This window comes from Caloenas nicobarica, chromosome 5, assembly GCF_036013445.1.
Source record: "Caloenas nicobarica isolate bCalNic1 chromosome 5, bCalNic1.hap1, whole genome shotgun sequence".
In the NCBI taxonomy this organism is placed as follows: domain Eukaryota; kingdom Metazoa; phylum Chordata; class Aves; order Columbiformes; family Columbidae; genus Caloenas; species Caloenas nicobarica.
Window position 1 is genome coordinate 57,004,596 of NC_088249.1, and position 20,004 is coordinate 57,024,599.

At 36.4% G+C, this 20,004-nt stretch overlaps 1 protein-coding gene and 1 non-coding gene across 2 annotated transcripts in view; both read left to right on the forward strand.

Moving 5' to 3' along the window:
• Nucleotides 1-18,701, forward strand: part of IPO7 (importin 7) — a 37,540-nt gene extending 18,839 nt beyond the window's left edge. The window contains exons 9-25 of the mRNA XM_065635233.1: nt 659-793; nt 1,318-1,417; nt 2,471-2,547; nt 2,901-3,017; nt 3,764-3,853; nt 4,380-4,545; nt 5,242-5,402; nt 6,278-6,406; nt 7,975-8,041; nt 8,120-8,245; nt 8,559-8,656; nt 10,110-10,205; nt 11,543-11,763; nt 11,870-12,075; nt 13,173-13,379; nt 13,750-13,866; nt 15,785-18,701. Coding sequence (XP_065491305.1) covers nt 659-793; nt 1,318-1,417; nt 2,471-2,547; nt 2,901-3,017; nt 3,764-3,853; nt 4,380-4,545; nt 5,242-5,402; nt 6,278-6,406; nt 7,975-8,041; nt 8,120-8,245; nt 8,559-8,656; nt 10,110-10,205; nt 11,543-11,763; nt 11,870-12,075; nt 13,173-13,379; nt 13,750-13,866; nt 15,785-15,882 — 2,211 coding nt within the window. The 3' untranslated portion in view covers nt 15,883-18,701. The remainder of the gene's footprint in view (nt 1-658; nt 794-1,317; nt 1,418-2,470; nt 2,548-2,900; nt 3,018-3,763; nt 3,854-4,379; nt 4,546-5,241; nt 5,403-6,277; nt 6,407-7,974; nt 8,042-8,119; nt 8,246-8,558; nt 8,657-10,109; nt 10,206-11,542; nt 11,764-11,869; nt 12,076-13,172; nt 13,380-13,749; nt 13,867-15,784) is intronic.
• LOC135989959 (small nucleolar RNA SNORA23) lies at nt 4,050-4,231 on the forward strand. The gene has a single exon (XR_010606351.1). It is a non-coding gene; the product is annotated as a small nucleolar RNA SNORA23 (small nucleolar RNA).
• Nucleotides 18,702-20,004: the final 1,303 nt, after the last annotated feature.

Sequence of the window (20,004 nt, forward strand, 5' to 3'; positions counted from 1 at the left end):
TAATTACTAGTTAGAGTCCCATGTCCGTTTCATGTCCTTGTTGGTGGAGAGCCGTGGGCTTTAACAAACCCCAATCCCTGTGAATAGTTGTAAATGCCACCTCAGAAGAAGAATTGAGGCTGGAAAGCCAAGGGCAGAGGCTGGTTGTCATCATTCTTGACACACATACATTCACAGTATCACAGAATGTTAGGGATTGGAAGGGACTTCGAAAGATCATCTCCTACAGCATCACTGCTGTAAGGCTGCTCATAGGCAAGAATCAGTAGGCTGTGTGAGTGTAGAGTATTTCACCAATCCAGTATTTGGATGTGAATTTCTGCCCCAAAGAGTAGCAAGATGGAATAATAAACCTTGGATGGAAAGGTCCTGTGTGCTGTGTTAGTGATGAATTAGCATGGATGTTTTCTCTTATTAAAGGACTGTATTTTTAAACGATGTGCAGCACCTGATATGAACTGCAAATTGCCTTATAAAATTAACAGTGACATTTAGTAGAAGGATTAGTCAGTACTCATTTTAGTCTAATGAATAAACAGTAGGGTTTTTTGTTGGATTTAAAGGGATTTGTATGTAGGATTGTGAGGGAGGGCAGAATTCTTCTGATTAAAATGGTCTGTGCTCAGTATAAGCTATTGATGAGATCTGATTTTTCTAGGTGTTGCTGAAGGTGTTGTATCAATACAAGGAAAAGCAGTACATGGCTCCTCGAGTTCTGCAGCAAACACTGAATTACATCAATCAAGGAGTGTCACATGCAGTCACCTGGAAGAACCTGAAACCTCATATTCAGGTAAAACATTTTCAAGGTTTAATACTTAGATGAGTCGGTAGTACATTAGTCAGTCTGTACAGTGTTTCTAGCCTTGCTAGACTTAGGGACCTCTATTATAAATTGCTGGTGAAAAGAGTTTAAGCGTATTTGGTGAAGGTTACCTTGATATGTGAACAAAGCTATCTAATTGCTTTTTTTGCTGTCGGTCCTTTGTACTTTTGTATATTAAGGATTACAGTGTAACAGAGCAACACAACAAATGTGGAGATGGTGTTGACTACTGGGTTTATGACATTGAATTACCTCCACATACCATTATCCAAAGCAAATCTAATAGCTTGCACTGTATTGTAGCTCTACCTTAAATTAAAATTTCTCTTTTTTTGTAAGGTAGCACATAAAATCCTCTGTGTCCAAGTAGTTTTAGAATATTACCATTTTGTATGAGAAGTGGCAAGATGGGGAAAATCTGTGAAATCTAGAACAGAATATAGAGATTTAGTAGTGCTAGCCTGTTTTCAACTTTTTTTCTTTAATTGCAGGGAATTATCCAAGATGTTATTTTTCCATTGATGTGCTATACAGATGCTGATGAAGAGCTTTGGCAAGAAGATCCATATGAATATATTCGCATGAAATTTGGTGAGAATTTGAAGTCTACTCATGTTAAAATATGAATTCACACAAAGATGGAACTTTTTTAGGGTGTTTTTTTGTGAAAATAGATATGGCTTTTAAAAGATGAATCACTTTGTATTATCCAAATAACGTAACTTCATATAGTTAACATTTGGATATAGTGGTGGAAATGACAGATAACGTGACAGTCAACAGATACAGGTGTTTCTCCACTTGAAAAAGTAGTCAATTTTGAGTTACAAAGTTTTTGTTAGAGAAGTCAGGCAATCCAGGTCTTGCAACCAATAATTACATAAGTTTAATGTTATTAAAAGTTTATGCTTTACAACAGCTTATATTTCAGGTCCTGAACTTTTTATGATCTTAAGGGATTTCAAACATGGCGTAATTCAGAACAGATTTACCGTAATGGTAAATGAAACATTATGAAGTAAGCCTGACATTCCAGACTTGTCTAATTTCACCTCCTATGGCTTGCTGCTGTGTTGTTGGGGTTTATTATGAGTCTGTGCAGTCCTTTCAGGCCGGGAAAGAAAGAAGATACTTAGGCTTCCTGAACAAATCCTTCCACTAGGACTTTTATGTGGCTAAAACAGGGGATCTCGATGGTTTTGGGAGTTTTGTATCTCTCAGACCTGTAAACTGTACAGGTATTATACAAGACTCTGATAATCTTCTGCAGATAAATAAAAAACCAAATATTTTAAACTCAATTATGTGCCTCCCTGTACAGCAAATAACATGTATGCCAAAAATTGACTGCTGTGTCTGCTTCTACTGTTGTGAAAAATTTATCTTAAGAATAAGGAAGACGTAGAATTTCGAATTAGACATATAGAGCCAGTGATCATGAAAAGGTGAAACATGCGTTAGGAATCCCCGACCATTTGTTACTGTTTGGTCTTGGAATACCTGTAGTAAGAAAGCAAGATGAACCACCTGAAAAGAAAGGAAAATTGTTGCTCTTTTGTTTCATATTAAATCATTAGGTTACATTAAGGTCATGAACTGTAGTAAAGGAACAACATTTATAGCTGTTACATGTTTACTTAATAGATGTATTTGAAGACTTCATTTCTCCAACAACTGCTGCTCAGACGTTATTGTTTACATCATGTAGTAAACGGAAAGAGGTAAGCTATTCATGATTTTACTTAAATACATTAGCTAGGTTTAGCTTATAGTCTCCATTTGCCGAAAGAACTACTAATAGAAGTTTTACTTTTCTGCTCTTTGTCATATCATACTACACTAAAATTTATCATTCCTCTCAAATTTATTTTGTACTGGTCTATTTGTGATTTTTGTATTTGCCTGTTCCCCTAGGACCTGTCTATGAGGAGTGTTGTATGTTAATAAGAAAGACATAAAACATTATCCAAATTCTAGACTTGGAGCAGATTATTAGAGGTTTAAGCATTTCAGAGCACTGAGGTATCTGAGAAGATTGACTGAAATACTCCGACTAACCTTACATGTAATCTAGGTCTTGCAGAAGACAATGGGCTTTTGTTATCAAATCCTTACGGAGCCGAATGCTGACCCTCGTAAGAAAGATGGTGCTTTACATATGATTGGTTCTTTGGCTGAAATTCTCCTAAAAGTAAGCATAACAAATCTGGTGGTTCCTTTGGTTCTTTTTCTTTTTTCCTCCTTTCTTTTCTTTTCTTTCATATATTGTGTCTTAAAAGAAATGAGAATAGCTCTTTGAGTTTACAAGTTTTGGAATCACTGCCAGTTTTTTTAAAGCTGTTGAACCTAATTGGTTTGGTTTCGTTTTCAGCTTAATTAACACAAGTTTTATTAGGTCATGTTCAAGTTCAGATGATTCTTTTAGGTTCCTTTGAGTTCTTTGCTTCTAGTAAGAGTTGCTACACCATTTCCTGCACTACACTTAATTACATTCCTTGGGGTTTTTTTGTGAAAGGAAGGAAGGAAAAAAATTTCCATCCAGTGAGAGGCTGTTGATTTAATGAGATCTTTTCTGTTTATAGAAGAAGCAAAATAAAGTGAAATTAGAAACCTTGCTCAATTAGAATGGTAGCAACAAAGATGCAGGGCATGGACCTGTACAGCTCTGAGAAGTTTCCCTGACTTCTTTTGCTTTTGATACCAGAGTATGTACTGCGAAGCAAAAGGTGTCTCTAGGAGTCAAAAAATTACTATTTTGACTGAAAATTGTAAAAGTCCATTGTAATTACTAATTGTTGCTTAACAGAATTTAATAAAGGAGGAAGTTAAAAGTCTGAGGATTTTATGCTTTTCACACTTTTATATGTGACATTTTTTTTACTGGATTAGACATGCATAAAGTTTTAAACTGTTGTGTTTCTATTCATATTCTGACAGAAAAAGATATATAAAGATCAGATGGAATATATGTTGCAGAATCATGTGTTCCCTCTCTTCAGCAGTGAGCTGGGTTACATGAGAGCACGGGTAAGAATGTCTGAAATGTACTATTAAGATCCACTGTCTCTTCCAACTGAAGAATTCAGGAATATTCTTTATATTTTTCCCTCTAACAAATGCACTCCTCTCTGCACTTGTTGTGTAATAAATTGTATGCTTATTTCAGATTAGTATCTGTCTTGATGTGCGATTGTAATAACTACTGTGTAGGTTTAAACTGGCTGCAGAATTGTGTGCATAGTTTTCCATCTGTGTCTGGTGGTATGGTCTATTTGTGTTTTGCATTTAGACTGTACTGCTCACACAAAACCTGTGGCCACAGATGAACTTGAGATCATAGTACTGGTCTAGTGATGTCTGAAAGACAAGCCTCCCACTGGCCAGCCTCCACACTCTCAAACATCTTCACCTGTTAAAAAGTTTTACAGCATCTTTATTCAACAGTAGTTGTACTTTAGATTTAATTATTTCTGTATGTTATGAGTATACGAGTAGTCGATAATCCTGCTTGTAAGTTTTGTAACTCTGAATTTGTTCAATGTGTCTTTTTCAGGCTTGCTGGGTTCTTCATTATTTTTGTGAAGTCAAATTTAAGAGTGACCAGAATCTCCAGACAGCCTTAGAACTTACAAGACGGTGTCTGATAGATGACAGGGAAATGCCTGTAAAAGTGGAAGCTGCAATAGCACTTCAAGTTCTGATCAGTAACCAGGAGAAAGGTAGCACTTTTTACTTCAAACCTACAGCAAGCTTTACTGGAATAGACATTAATATTGCCATGTTCAAGGAAACTTGTTCTCTTCTTTCCTGATGTTCATTTATTTCTTGCAGTTGTAATTTGTAATCGCTTACTGTAATTTTCGAGCTGGAAAATTTTATATTTTTTATAAGTAACATCCAAGTTCATGGTACAATAAATCCAGTTTCACAACACCCAATCATTGAATCAGAAATGCAGTGGCAATATAAGCATATCTGTCTTAGCATACATTCATTCATGTTCAGGTTTTTTTGTTTAAAGTTGTCTTTGTCCTGGCAAGCTTTACATTGCTTTGTATTCCTGATGCTGGCATAAAAGCTGCAAAGCAAACGTAAATTCTATATCAAATGATTTGGCTAATTTGACAAAAATGCATATGTACCCATTCCTGTTCAATTAAAATTTGCATTGATTAGTAATCTTGCATTCCATAAAGACTGTAGAACTCTGGTTTTCATGCTTCAGTTGTGATCTTGATATACATTTTTGAAAAAATTGTTCTGAATGTTAGTATTGTTATAATGGCTTATACTACCCACAGTTTTGGCATATTAATGCCGAAGTACTAAATATTAATAAAGTATATATTGATTTCTTACACTGATACTGTAGTTTTGTAAGAATGTCAGTTCAGATATTTCCATTTGTTTTACAGCTAAAGAATATATTACTCCGTTCATTAGACCTGTAATGCAAGCTTTACTTCATATTATAAGAGAGACTGAAAATGATGATCTTACTAATGTGATTCAGAAGATGATCTGTGAATATAGTGAAGAAGTTACCCCAATTGCAGTAGAAATGACACAGCATTTGGTAAGACTTTCTGATGACTTAGGAAAATGTTTAATATGTGAAAGATTGGTATGTAAAATTAAGATAGTTGTTCGTCAGTCAATAGCTGTTGTTACTCCAATCTGTTTAAGTGCATTAATACAAGTAATCTTCTGCATTTAGGCTGTTTTTTCTCAGAAGTGTCTTCATAATGTGAACTAAATGGAAATTTCTAAGAATGATTGCAGAAGCATTTGAGAAATCTTTATACATATTTTCTCCTGATAGTGTTAATAGTGAATTTTGGTAGCACATTCTACGTTGTCTTTTTAATGTGACTTAGGTTTTCTGTTTTAAAATAGGAAATTTAAAGAGCTGATTTTTAATAAAAAATTTGGTGTGAAAATGTTATGTGGTATGCAATGTGAAAATGAATCTGCAGGAGAAATTCAGAGCTTGAATTGCTGTGTCTAGCAAGTTGTACTAATGGTTTCAAAGGCAGAGGTCAGCTCAGTGCTTCGCTGTTAAAGGCCCTTGCCTTGGAGCTGGAACTAAATTGTTCGCATGTCCTGTCTGGGAATGCCTGCAAAGTGACCCAGTCTAGTTCAGCTGCCAATTAAACACTGTCAGAAAAACTTACTGGTAGAAAATGTATTCTTTTGCATGGAAACTGATGTCATTTGTATGTGTTTATTCATTAATGGATAAAGGATGGCAGCTCAAATGGTTTAACATTCAAATTTTATCAATCTTGAACCTCTGGAAGGGAGCTGTCACCTTATAATATTCATACATGGTTTTTTAGCAGAAGTCTTCCTCAAATTGTGTGTAATACCAGACTTGCACAATTGTTCTTAATCTCCAAGCGTGCCTTCCTTAAATGACATATTTTTGCATTGTTTTGCTCTTGCATGCAGGCAATGACGTTTAACCAGGTGATCCAGACTGGACCAGATGAAGAGGGCAGCGATGACAAAGCAGTGACAGCAATGGGAATTTTGAATACTATTGATACACTTCTCAGTGTAGTTGAAGATCACAAGGAAGTAAGTAGAAGTTACTTTAGAGCTAATATGTATTGTCTGAAACACTGAAAGCCTTCTGTAGTTCCAGTGTTCCTGACGTTGTTATCTGAAAAACTGTCATTTCAGCCCAAAATACCTTAAAACAGAAAACAGTGAAGTATGTATCATGCAACAAAGTTGTAACAGCGTGGGTCAAATTTCTAACGTGATACATGTAGTAATAGAGTGTAAATATTGCCGCAGTATTTCCCGTGAGAATCCAAGTTCTCGTTCAAATAGGTGGCAGCAGGTGAGCTCTGTCAGCTCAGCTGGGAGAGCCCCTCTGGTGTGATGAGATCTGCCCTTCAGAGAAAGCAGATAAAACTTCAGTTAGTTTTGAACCTTGACTCTGCTGACTTAGTTCGCTCTCTGCAACAGAACTGGTGTCTACATACAGCTGTTGTGGCTATGCTAAATTAATAGTTTTGTTTACCTGTCTAATCTGCACTGTGGCATTCTCCAGTGTGATGAAACCTTTTGTTATTTAGTTTTGCTTTACTGAATGGACTAACTTCTGTCCAGAGTACAGCTTGTTCAAAAGATGCTGCTGCTGATTAAAATACTTCTTGACAAAGTCAGGCACTGGTTTTTAGTGACTAAACAGTTCAGTAATAAATGGTGCTCTCAGGGCTCTGAGGACTAAGGAAGCAGCACAAGATGAATCCTGCGTGCCCAAGGTCGGAATCCAGTGCTGCCATGCAATAAACCCAGGACCAGTTCAGCATATTTATTTGTTGCTAAAGCTGCTCAGACAGCTCCTCATGTGCTTGTTTTTGTCGGCAAATTCTTGCCATCTAAATGAAAAGTTCGTGTAACAATGTGGTAGTCCTGAGGAATTCAACTGTAAAACGTTGATCAGTAAACATTTATATTTAGAGACATCTCAGGATGGCTGACCAGTATTCCGAGAGATAAGATATTCAGCTGGTTAGTTTAAAATCCCGTTCTGCATAGCTAAGGCCAGGAACTCAGCCTTTTAGTCCCTGTGCAAGGTAATGCCTGAAACAGGTTAATGACTCTTTTGTTGGCTGTTCCATGGACTAATAAATACCGATTGCAAAGAGTGTCTGAGTCTATAGAGCAGCATTTAGGTTGGTTGTCTATGTACCATACAAACATCCTAAGCTAGGTTTGGCAAGGGGGTTGGTATTTGGTTTTGGTTTTTGCAATTTCACTTTTCCGGAAGAGCACATACTTCCTGCAACTTCCATTGCTTACCTATTTGATATATTTATTTACTCACTGTGTTTTAACAGGACCAAACTGTTGCATAGGGTTACTGTCAGGCTTTTCTTTTTAAGGGTTACCCTATAATGAGATTCTTCCAATATTCAAAGAATATTCCAAAACCACCTCGTATTGAAAGCTATCTAACAAATCCTTAGCTAAGAGTGCTGCTCTTATACATTTAGTGCTCTAAAATGTGAGAAATTTTGAGTTGTTTTAGAAGAATATATTGTCTAAACAGAAACTGCTTTGAGTGATTTTATTTTAAATGTGTTTAATTTCAACTCTGAAGTATTGAAAACAGTCATAAATCTTTTTTTCAGATTACCCAGCAGCTGGAAGGGATCTGTTTGCAAGTGATTGGAACAGTTTTGCAGCAGCATGTATTAGGTATCTGTACTTTTGTTGGCTTGTATTTTTAAGTGTATGGGATTGGCATTAAATTTACCTAGATTCTGTTTGTTTTAGAGTTTTATGAGGAAATCTTTTCCTTGGCTCATAGTCTGACCTGTCAACAAGTTTCTGCACAAATGTGGCAGCTTCTTCCTCTTGTTTTTGAAGTCTTTCAGCAGGATGGCTTTGATTATTTCACTGGTAAGTAATACAGATAAATCAGAAAGCCAAATGGTTTCATACATGTGATTTTAAACCGTACAATTAATTGCATCTTGATTGAAATGTTAGGAGAACACTGAAGTGAGGTTATGCTTGAAGTATTTTATTCTGCTGTTGCTGCGATCAGATTTGTTTTGCTGAGGCATCTATGACTAGATGCATGCTTATCTTGACAAACATGAAGCAAGAACTGTAATTAGCTTATTAATGCATAGTTTTCAACCTGATTTTAACAGCTCATCTAATGAAATGTGGAAACTATCTAAATGTGATAATTCTTCTTTCAATACAGACATGATGCCTCTCTTGCATAATTATGTTACTGTTGATACAGATACACTTCTGTCAGACACAAAATATCTTGAAATGATCTACAGTATGTGCAAGAAGGTAAGTAGATTCCTTTCTGATAAGAAAACCAGATTCCTTTCTGATAAGAAAACCAGATTCCTTTCTGATAACAAAACCTGCGATCTCTACAGTAATACATGGTTAAACTGGATACTCTTTTCTGCGACAGCGGACTGTGAAACTGAATAATTTTGACATCTGCTCTTAAAGCATTTTGCTGTTTAACATCGTCTGTGATTCCACAGATTAAGTTATCGCAGAGAGATTTGAAGAGTTTGCATCAAATTTCAGATATATCCTTTTGCTAAAAGAGGAAAAATAAATCATGCACAACAAAAGCAGATTAAACAACCCAGGTTTTTGTGCATGTGTGTTTTGTGTAACACATTTTGTGCAATGGGCATGCAAAACATGCGTGTGCATATTGCAAAAGGTAGATGGTTTCTTTTATCTGAGGTTTGTAGCCTCGCTATGGCTAGGACAGCACATACTATGTATATGTGAAATCTGTTAGCTAAACCAAGTGGAGTAGGGATGGAAAGTAGAAGCACAGGAATAGGAAGTTATTTTCCCAAGTTGATGCCAAGTCTATGATGAAAACTGGGGACAGGATGCAGCTGTTCTGTCTCAGTCCAGTCACTTTTGGGCAGTATTTCTGTATTTAACTCAGCTGTTCAACTCCTGTGTACTATAGGTAGCTGCCAACTGGGCTTTCTTTATCTAATCAAAACAGAATACACAGCATTCCAGAATGCTCGGGCTATGTGAGGAAATGAATACTTCTTTATAAGATGGCGTTAATACTTTATAATCTCTAATAGTAATCAGTGGGGATTTCAGTTTTCCACTTCTAGATATTATATGTTGTGTCTGTGTAAGAACTGTGGTGAACTGTCAGCTGCCTTGCCCATGGTATTTCCTGAGTAATTATTTTGAAGATGTTAAATATTATAGTGAATAACTCTTGCCAGCCTTCATTTGAAAACATGTAAATACTTGGAACATTTTATATATATATTTATAAAAGAAAATTAGCTCGTTATAACCTATTAGTGATTAGTGTTTTATTAGCTGAGCACAGTGCCTCTTTAACACAGAAATTTTAGATATCACGTGGTCTTCCACTGGATATCCCAAATATATAAATATATTTTTTACAAAATTCAGTACATGAATGTGTAAGAAAAATGTGTTTTGTGTATGGAAAGAAACCTTTGAAATGGCAGCTGATGCTCATACAGTTACTGTTGTAAGCTCTGCCTCCACAGATTTATTGAATATACGTGTAGATTAGTTTTCCCCACACTCAGCAATGTTTTGGTCTCTAGTTGTGGTACTGAGCCATTGCTGTAGGTTAGGCTGTTTCACTGATGGATGGTGATGCTGGCATTGTACTAGGTTGGGTACATTTATATCAGCTTTTCCAAGCAAAGCAGTATATGGAAAATACTTCTTGAAGGGGATATCATCAACAGTAATGCTTATTTTTCAGGTCCTTACAGGAGTTGCTGGAGAAGATGCAGAATGTCACGCAGCAAAGCTGTTAGAAGTAATTATTCTTCAGTGTAAAGGGCGTGGCATTGATCAGGTTGGTAACAACTTTGGCTGCTATAACTAATATTTTAAAAATATTTTCTTCCTAAATGTGAATTGATTATATATTAACATGAGTTCCATTCTGAGAAGTTTGTGCAGTGTGACATGTATGTAGCATGGGGAGTGTTGGTCTCTTCTCCCAAGTAACAAGCAATAGGACAAGAGGAACTGGCTTCAAGTTGTACCAGGGGAGGTTTAGATTGGATATTAAGAAAAAACTCTTCGCGGAAAGGGTTGTCAGGCATTGGAACCGGCTGCCCAGGGAAGTGGTGGAGTCACCATCCCTGGAGGTGTTTAAAAGGTGTTTAGATGAGGTTCTTAGGGACACGGTTTAGTGCTAGAGTTAGGTTAGGTTATGGCTGGACTCCATGATCCTGAGGGTCTCTTCCAACTGAAATGATTCGATGATTCTGTGTCTAATAATCCTGTCTTCTACTCCAGTGTCACAAATCCTACTGCTCAGTTAACACTGCAGAGATATTTATTGCACACTTTGTCTGCAGAATTTAGGACCCTGCAGAACTCAATGTAAAGTGTTTTTTGTGAATCTGGAAGAGTACTGTTTTAGGAGTACCTTCATTCTAAAAGTCAATGAATTATATTCTAAATTCTTTCTAGTGAATATTTCATGAAAATTATTCAATCTGTCAAGTTAATAGCCTTGAAATAAATAAGAATGGAAATGAAGTTCCTAGAATCCAGATTAATGTTGCAGAGAAACCAAGGACTTCATTATGCACATAGGGAAGTTGGAGTTTGAGAGATGAATTTCTGCGCTTCTGCTGTGTATGTGACAAGTGCTGTATAAGAGCTATTTAAACATTTTTGCATGCTTTTTAAAACTTGTGGATATGGTTCCTGGAAACTTTAATTTTTAATTTATTTGAAAGCAAATCTGCAATAGCAGTTTTTTTTTCAGTATGGTATCTCTGAAGAGACTACTCCTTTGAATAGCTGTTTTCTTGGAGTGTTAATAATTTCTCTTGACTTTGTGGATACTAAAAAAGACCAAGTTGATTTTTCTAGACTTCCTAGTATACATGCTTACTCTATTTTTAATTTTTAAAACATAAGAGTATAGAACCAGGAATTACATCTACTATGCACGATGTCACAAAATCCATGCGCTCGGAGTAGATGAAATCTTTTCACCTTTTCGTTTCATCTTCATATATGGACTTCTGCTGGCAATTAAAAATTATTCCCATTTTATGCCCTCCGTATTTATGTGCGAGGCTGGTTTTATGCCATTTCTCAATTTGAGCATGAAATACAGAACTAGAAAATTTAGTTTTGATCACTAAATTTATAATGGTTCTCACTCTTCAGTGCATACCCTTATTTGTGGAAGCTGCATTAGAGAGATTGACCAGAGAAGTGAAAACAAGTGAACTGCGAACAATGTGCCTCCAGGTTGCCATAGCTGCTTTGTATTACAATCCTCATTTACTATTAAATACCTTGGAAAATCTTCGTTTTCCCAATAATGTGGAACCTGTCACTAATCACTTCATAACACAGTGGCTTAATGACGTGGACTGTTTCCTGGGGTAAGTGTTTCTAATTCTGAAGATTATGCTCTGTGATACACCTCTATGTTACCTGCTTGCAATGTCCTAACAAAATTTGTAACTTTTTTACTCTACTGTTTTGTAGACTTCATGATAGAAAGATGTGTGTGCTTGGCTTGTGTGCTCTTATTGACCTGGAGCAAATACCACAGGTTTTAAATCAAGTTGCTGGCCAGATCCTGCCAGCTTTTATCCTGTTATTTAATGGATTGAAAAGAGCATATGCCTGTCACGCAGAGCATGAAAATGACAGTGATGATGATGATGAAGCTGAAGAAGATGAGGAAACAGGTATGGAAACTGAAACATCGCTGTTACTTTGTGGTTTTAATTTTTGAAGTATATCTGACTTACTTTCCAGTCCCTCTTAAAAACTGACTTCCTAGGCTCAGTCTCATCAGTCACACCACGCTAGCTGGTGTGTGTGGATGCAGTCATGGCTGAAAGGAGGTATTACTGGGCATGTTTCCCATTTGAGTGAGAGGAAAGAGTCAGTAGGAGTTTCCAAGAATCCTTCTAATCCATTGTACAGTTTGGACTATATATTATAAACTGTCCCATAAGCTGTTGCTGTTTTAGCTGAGTATTGAAAATGACAGTTCTTGTGATATTTTTTTCTTCTTTTTTCTAGACTAGCGTAATCTCAACTTGATCAGCCTTTAGAGACTTCCTTCTTCATACAGTCATTTCACAAACTTTCACATCTCTTGCCATCTTATTTACGTGAAGTTCAAAATTACCTACAACTTCCCTGTACTTCTGTCTTCCACCTTTCCCTGTTCTCTGCTTAAGCTTTTAGTTCTTGTTCCCTATTTTACCTTTCCATCATCAGCCTGATGTCTTTGAGAGTGATTGCTTGGAACAGTTTTCAACACTCAAAGGAATATCTATTGGTTTTCATCTGTCTACTTAAAGCCCAGTTTCTTTTTGATCTCTGCTGTTGAATTCTGGGCTCCCCAGACTATTGTCATTATACACCTTTCACACTGTTGCATTTTGTATTTCTCAAGCATTCTTTTCAACAGCTCTTCTGAATATGCCTGTAAAAGTGTTTTCATCAAATTATTTCAAACTTTCTTTGGAGCATGAATATTACTTTGCTTAAAATTTTATCAAGTGCTGTTCTAAAATATCTGCATATACATTTTTCCATATACATTTTTGTGACATTAAAATTTTCCTTCCCTACTTACGCAGTTGGTATGAGGGCAGAGAGTCTGGGGGAATACCATGGCACTAGGAGAGGAGTAAAATGAGCTTCCCCCTTTCTACTCTGCACTGTACTGTTATCAGTTTTATTGCCTGTTTTGCATTATCAGCCATTTTCTTAAAGAGTTGTTTTTACTATTATTGAGATGAACTTCTTGTGTGTGTGATATTTAACTCAGAGGAATTGGGGAGCGATGAAGATGACATTGATGAAGATGGTCAAGAATATCTAGAAATTCTAGCAAAACAGGCAGGTGAAGATGGAGATGATGAAGACTGGGAAGAAGATGATGCTGAAGAGACTGCTTTGGAAGGCTATTCCACAATTATTGATGATGAAGACAACCCTATTGATGAATATCAGATATTTAAAACCATTTTTCAGAGTAAGTACCTTTATTTCCTTTCCTGGCCAACAAGTTATATTTTAACTTAATTTTAGTGTGAACCATTGTAAACTAGAACCTGTTGAAAGCTTCCGAACAGGCTTTCCAGTATGTGCTTTGAACAAGTTCTTTCTCTGGCAAGGGGAAGCCAACATTAAACTTTCAGAGCAGGGAGAGACGCTTGAATGAATTTATGGTGGGAGGGAAGAGGTTAGAGGTTGTTAATTTTTTTTTTTTTTTTTAATGTCTTGAATTATGTAACCCTAACCAAATATTATTCTGATGAAAATGGTAGTGGGTTAGTAAGCTTTGAGTTACAGAACATTTTAATGAACACTTTCCATTTGCTTATGTGTTCTTTCTCTTGCAGCAATTCAGAATCGTAACCCTGCATGGTACCAAGCTTTGACACAGGGTCTTAATGAAGAACAAAGGAAACAATTGCAGGACATAGCAACTCTGGCAGATCAGAGACGGGCAGCACATGGTATTTTTCCTGCTTTATACCATTAATTGCATCTTTTGGTGTTTTTGAATGCTGTTTATGTGCTCAAGAAGCACAATACAGACAACACCTATAATTCAAGGCTGATAATGTCTTCATCAAAGCAGGGTTGGTTTATACTCCAGAGATGTTTGAAATCTCTTGTCAGGTCACAAAGCCTCAATGCACGAACTGTAGGGCATACCACAGGTGTACGGAATGGTAGAAATATCTTAATGAAGTGGCCAAGTAAATATAAGCATATTTGTTGTAATTGCTTGGATTTTAAAACAAATTATTTGATTACTTGAATGTGGATGAACTGTAGGTATGGTAACAAACACATTAAGTGGCTGATAAATTATTTCCTAGTGTGACCTAGTCCAGCTGGGATAGAGTGATTCTATGGGTGGGAAAATACCAAATTATGGAAGTGGTATCCATCTGTAAAGCTACATCAGTAAGCCTATTAAATATTTTAAATTGTTATTCTTCAAGTAATACAGATTTTAAAATATAGGAAGTCGGCAGATCTTCAGGTTTGGGTTGTTTGTGGTTTGTTTTTTTTAAGTCTTCCCAGGTGTTTGAGAGTAAGCCAAATATAGATCACTCTCTAAAGTCAAGGCTGAATTTTGAGTGATCAGTCCAGTCTCATATCCTGCATCTAATTGAGCAATTACTAGATGATGTTTCAAAGCAGAAGTTCATAATCTTTCAGTAAAAAGATTGGTAGTAAGAACGCACATCTGATAAGTAGCTTTTGTCCGAAAACAGCCTAAATTACCTCCCAAAGACTTGAAGTGTCCAGAATGATCCACTTTTTAATGGTTATAAAATACAGTTTCACTGTGACCCCCGTCAAGCACTAGACATCACACTGATGAGATTATATACTACTTGTGCATTTTATGAAAAAGAATGTTCTCTTTTTTTCCAGTTGTTTATTCATAGAGCTAGTTAGGTTCAGATCAAGTTAACTTCAGCAACTAGATCCTTACAGGAAATTCTTGCGTACTATCAGCGCATGCTGATACTCCATTTAGGCTACCTATCACACATGGGGACATCCTGCTAGAAGGATTTGGAATATTATTATCTCTCATTAATGTAGCTAAGACAAATTTCCATAAGCTAAGAGATGTGTCTTCCGTGCACTATGGAGCCAGGAGGGGACAAAGTGATGCTCCCCAGCTCCTGTTTTCCCTCTGTCCTTCATCAGCCATGGTAACATTTTCCTGGCCTTCAAAGGATGGAATATGCAACTAGTAAAACCAGACAGCTTAACTATTGTTCTTAGTTACAGCGATGGATATGTGGGCCACAGATGCCTAAAGGTCTTAAGGTGTGATAAACTTAGTAGTTTTCTCTCAGAATTATATTGTATAGTCTAGTAACCTTAAACTCCAAATTATCCGCTTGGGTATGGAGGGGAAATGCATGTACACTAAGAATTCTGTTTCTGGTGTTTCTGTGGTTATTTCTCCTTATATTGTTGAATCAAGATAGGAACACTGAAAGTGTAGTTAATATTTGTTTCTGTACTGCTGTTTTGTACAGGTGTTCTGTTATTGATTTGACTGAAAAACCTATTAATATTAATCAGAAATAACTGGGTGTCTGTTACAAGTTCATTCTGGTCCTGTTTCTGAAATGCAAAAATTACATTAAAAATTTAAAAATAGAAATTAATTTAAACATAGCTATAACAATATTTAGAAATGAAAATTTAAAAAAATAATCAGTCTATCTTGTTTGGGGTGTGGCACGTTTCTGCTTTGTGGGTGCTGGTTACTTTCTTGGGTAACCTTGGGTTAAACTTGTATCTCTGAGAGATTCAAAATGGTCAGTCACAATATCTTAATCTGTCTTTTCCCCTACACAGTCACTAAAATATTTTCCTTCTGTTTTTTTTTGTTTTTAGAATCCAAAATGATTGAAAAGCATGGAGGATACAAATTCAATGCTCCAGTTGTGCCAACTTCATTTAATTTTGGAGGCCCTGCCCCAGGAATGAATTGAGTTATCACTTTTCCTGCTACTGTGTGATTGTAGTGAAGAGCTTGTGTTCCTCCCAATAGTGGTTCCAGAACTGGTTCATGTTATCTACAACCCACTCTAAACTAATTGATAAATAGATTGGACAGAAGCCCCAGACGTGGGAGCTGATCATGCAACCTAATACTGGAAAGCAAACCAGAGGTTATTTTGAAGACAGGAAGAATCGGAATTAAAAGCTTCAAATGACACGCTTTGGAAATCAGAAATCAAGAGGGGATGTCGTGAAGGCAGCTTTTCTTTTTCTGAAGAAAAAAACTAGGCATGGGCTGCAGGACTATTTAAAATGTCTCATTTACAGTACAAGCTAGAAGGCAGACTTAATTTTTACACCTGGTGTAGTATGAGTATTTGCCCAATTTATTTCCCTTTTCTCCCTTCCTATTGGGTGTTTATTTTAATGTAAATAAGATAAGGTAATCAGATAGCCTTACTTAATCTTCATCATTTCCATTTATCAAGATTGTTCATATGTAGAATATTGGACACTTAATGTAGCACTACATAACTGATAAATCTGTAAATGAATTAGCACTTTCATATTGAAACAAGCCTGCTAGCCTGTGTACAAAATTAGCAAAATGTTTGCTGTTTATAAAAAATAAAAATAAAAAATAAGGGATGTATTGGGGAAAATAATTTCAAGTTATTAATTTAAAATGAACTAGCAGTTTTGTACCTGGTGACTTTGTGGTGCAGTCACCTCTGGTTGTGACTTGAATTCGGTTATGTAAAAAAAGGTTAGTGATATTTCATTGCTGCTAAAAAAAAAATAGCAACTCCCTCCGTGTCCTTTGTTTTTCTTAAGGATCTTGCTGTACAAGGTGAAATTTGGATACAAATGTGTACTGTAAGCATTGAAGAAAAAGTTATCTTCTCTAAAGCAGGTAAATGAAATGTGAAATTCTGCTTTTAAGAGTTGATTGAAGTGTGTGGATGAAACATCTATATATGCAATCTATTAAAAACACAACAATTTGGCTAATCTGGACTATGATCTATGAATGCAAAATATTCTTGATCCAGTACGTGGTAGTGCAGGTGCACTACTCTTGCATTTCAGTCCCCCTCTTTTTGCACTCCCAGCATTAGTGTGCGCTGTTGTCTGCCTGATCCAGACAGTGTATTTGAAGTTTTGCCAATCTTTCATTTTTGAAGCCACAATTTTCTTCCTTCAAAGTTGCTAGAGTAACTAGTATTTTAGCTAGAGAGGCAAAATACAGTTCCCTCTGGGACCACTATCAAAACCACTGTATGAAGAAGCCAGCAGGGAGATGCTGTGAATAGGTTGGCTTAAATGCCCCCCTTTTCTTTTCTAAAAGCAAAAATCCATAGGTTTTTGATCTTGCCTTGAGATCATTGGTGTCAGGTCTTTTAAATCAAATGTTTCGTTTTTTTTCTTTTGGCTGTTTTTATATAAAAATGTCACCTGCTGTTACAATTGATATTAAACAAGCTACCTTAATTTAATGTAAGCCTCCAAAATTTAAATACAGGTTAAAAATAAACTGAGTTTATATCTGTAAAAATGAAATGCACATATATATATTATGATACTCAAAATGCAGTCTTCAGAAAATTGGTTTGTGTGGTGTGGTTTTTTTTGCATCGGCAGAGTAGCAGGAATTGGCTGTTTGGGGTTTCGTGCAGGAGTTGACAGGACCATGTTCTGCCTTCCCTTTGCACAACTGCTGGCGCTTCCCCGGGCCCAGGGAACGGGTTTTCCAGTCGCTCCACTCTGGTCCCCCTTTCCTCAGTGAATACAGTTCCCTGCATGCAGAATCTAATGTGAGAGACTGAGCCAGGACTATCATGCCACATTGCCCTAGCCGAATACCAAAGGGATACTTTAAAAGCAAATTGTGGGCTTAAAAGGATAGATATTGTGCCTGATGTGAAAAAGCCTAAAAAAATAAGCCTTGAATCAGAGTATCCATTATTGTAGTGGTGTGTGAACCACAGTAGTACTTCTGAATCTTTAGCTGACTGGCCAAGTACATATAGCAAAACTGTTTTTTTTGTAAATGTGTAACTCATGAGCACGTACACGTGTACTCCAGCCTCAAAGATAATCTCTAGACAAGGTTTTATTTTTGTAGAAAAAGGTGACAGACTTAATTACAGCATGCCTTTTCCTGTGCGTTCCTTGACCTTGAAAAATATCCAGTTTAACACAGATCATTTCTAAGCATCTGCTTGTCAGGTCTCTGCTTGTCTTATTACATGTCCCAAAAAACATAAGAGAACCTTTCAGGACGCTTTTGCCTCAAGGCAGAAGATAGGACAGAGCAGCAGTGAGAAGGCTCTCTGTATACAAAGCAGATGAAAAAAATTAGGAGGAAATAACGAATTTAGTGCCATTGTCATTTCTGGAACAGTTATTTTTCAAGTCACAAGTCAAGGGAAGAATTTTATCTTGGTGTGAGGAATAGTCTTACTTCAAGGGTGCTTTTATGTGTTGCTAGACTGGTTAGCAAGGAGCATCTTTTTTAATAATGGATCTAGAACTTTGCTTTCCTTTGCTCCAAGAAATGTATTTATATAAATTGCAAAACAATTTTGCATTGTTGGTGGTGTTGATAGTGCATTTTGTGATGCAATATATCAATTTCAGTGATACACTTCTGTCAAATTTAAAATTGATCTTCCTAGAGCTTGCACTTATCCATTCTATTTTCAAGGACAATGCAACTCTAAAGGAAGAGCTGGGAAATTTTAAGCCTCTGTTTTTTCTATTATGGAAGATCTCCTTGGATTAATAAACATCTAAAGCAAATCCTTATCTTCACTTATTTCAGTGTGGTGTTTTGAATGTAGCAGTATTCTTACAGTGCTTGGGAGTCCTGTTCTAGTTACGCAGCTCTAAGGTTTGTATTTTTCTCTCTGAAATACTTCTTTAAGCAGATGTTAAGCACAAATATAGTTCTCTGTGTTAAATACAAAAGGCTTATTTCATACATTTTAAAAAATGTTGACATATTGGGTAAATTTAATACCCTTTTTTCCTAAATCACTATTTTAAAAACATTATGTGTCAGCATAGTTCAGCAAAGCTCTGCTCAAACCTCTCGTAGCCTAGAACTACTATTGCAAGATTCAAGAAGTCTGCAGTGGACTGATCACAGGAATACCTGACAATAAACATGCAGATGGTTTCAGTTGTGCCTAGTGACACCTGCGAAGTTTTATGCGTTGATTTTTTTCTAAAGGAAATTTCCTCCTCTTTTTGACTATCAGTTCTCAAAGAACAGAAAACATCATGAATCACCTCAGCATGTTATCTGTGCACATTTGTCAGGTTCCCTTTCAGTCCTTCCTCAAGGTATGTGATTTAACAGATGTGGCCAAGTTCAGGTAATGCTAGTCCAAAACAAGTATGCTGGTTGAAGCTTTAGCAGTCTTCCATGACTTTGGATGAAGATTTTAATCAAAATTTGAGAAAAGCCTGGAAGGCCCAAGGCTCTATTATACTGTTATGGACTATAAAAGCAACAGTTGAGTTCTTCACACTGGATTTTTCTCCTCCGTGTGCTCTGTGGAACACTCCACGTACCCAGAACCAGGAATATGAAAAAGCTTCACTTGGTCTCTTGTTGTGGCACCAGTTATCAGCTACTTTGCCATCAGTATGTAGCCTATGTAACTTAAATAGCATCATTGCACATTTCTGCTTTTTATGACCATTCTCAGAAAACACTTCAGAATGCGAAATAATTAATTGGAGGATTTGACAGACGTAACCAACTAATTTTATGAAAGGATTTGATAAACTCAGAATTTTACCTTGGGTATTTCACTGTTACTGTACCTCCAATGAAAGTGATAGCTGTAATTTGTATTTTGGGTGAAAGTTTCCAATTAAGAAATGGGAAGGAAAACTTGAAACCAAGAAAATAAAATTGCTCAGTATTAGGCCTGTTCGGGAATAAGCTGTTTTGGGCTGTTATACCTATGACTGCAAGACTTTAGAACTATTATTCTGGAGATTCAGGCAAAAAACTCTTAAATGTTTTTTTATCTGTCACGTTTAGAAAGGTTTTGTAAGCCCTATAGAGCTGGGCATATTGTCACTGCTGACAGCTCATA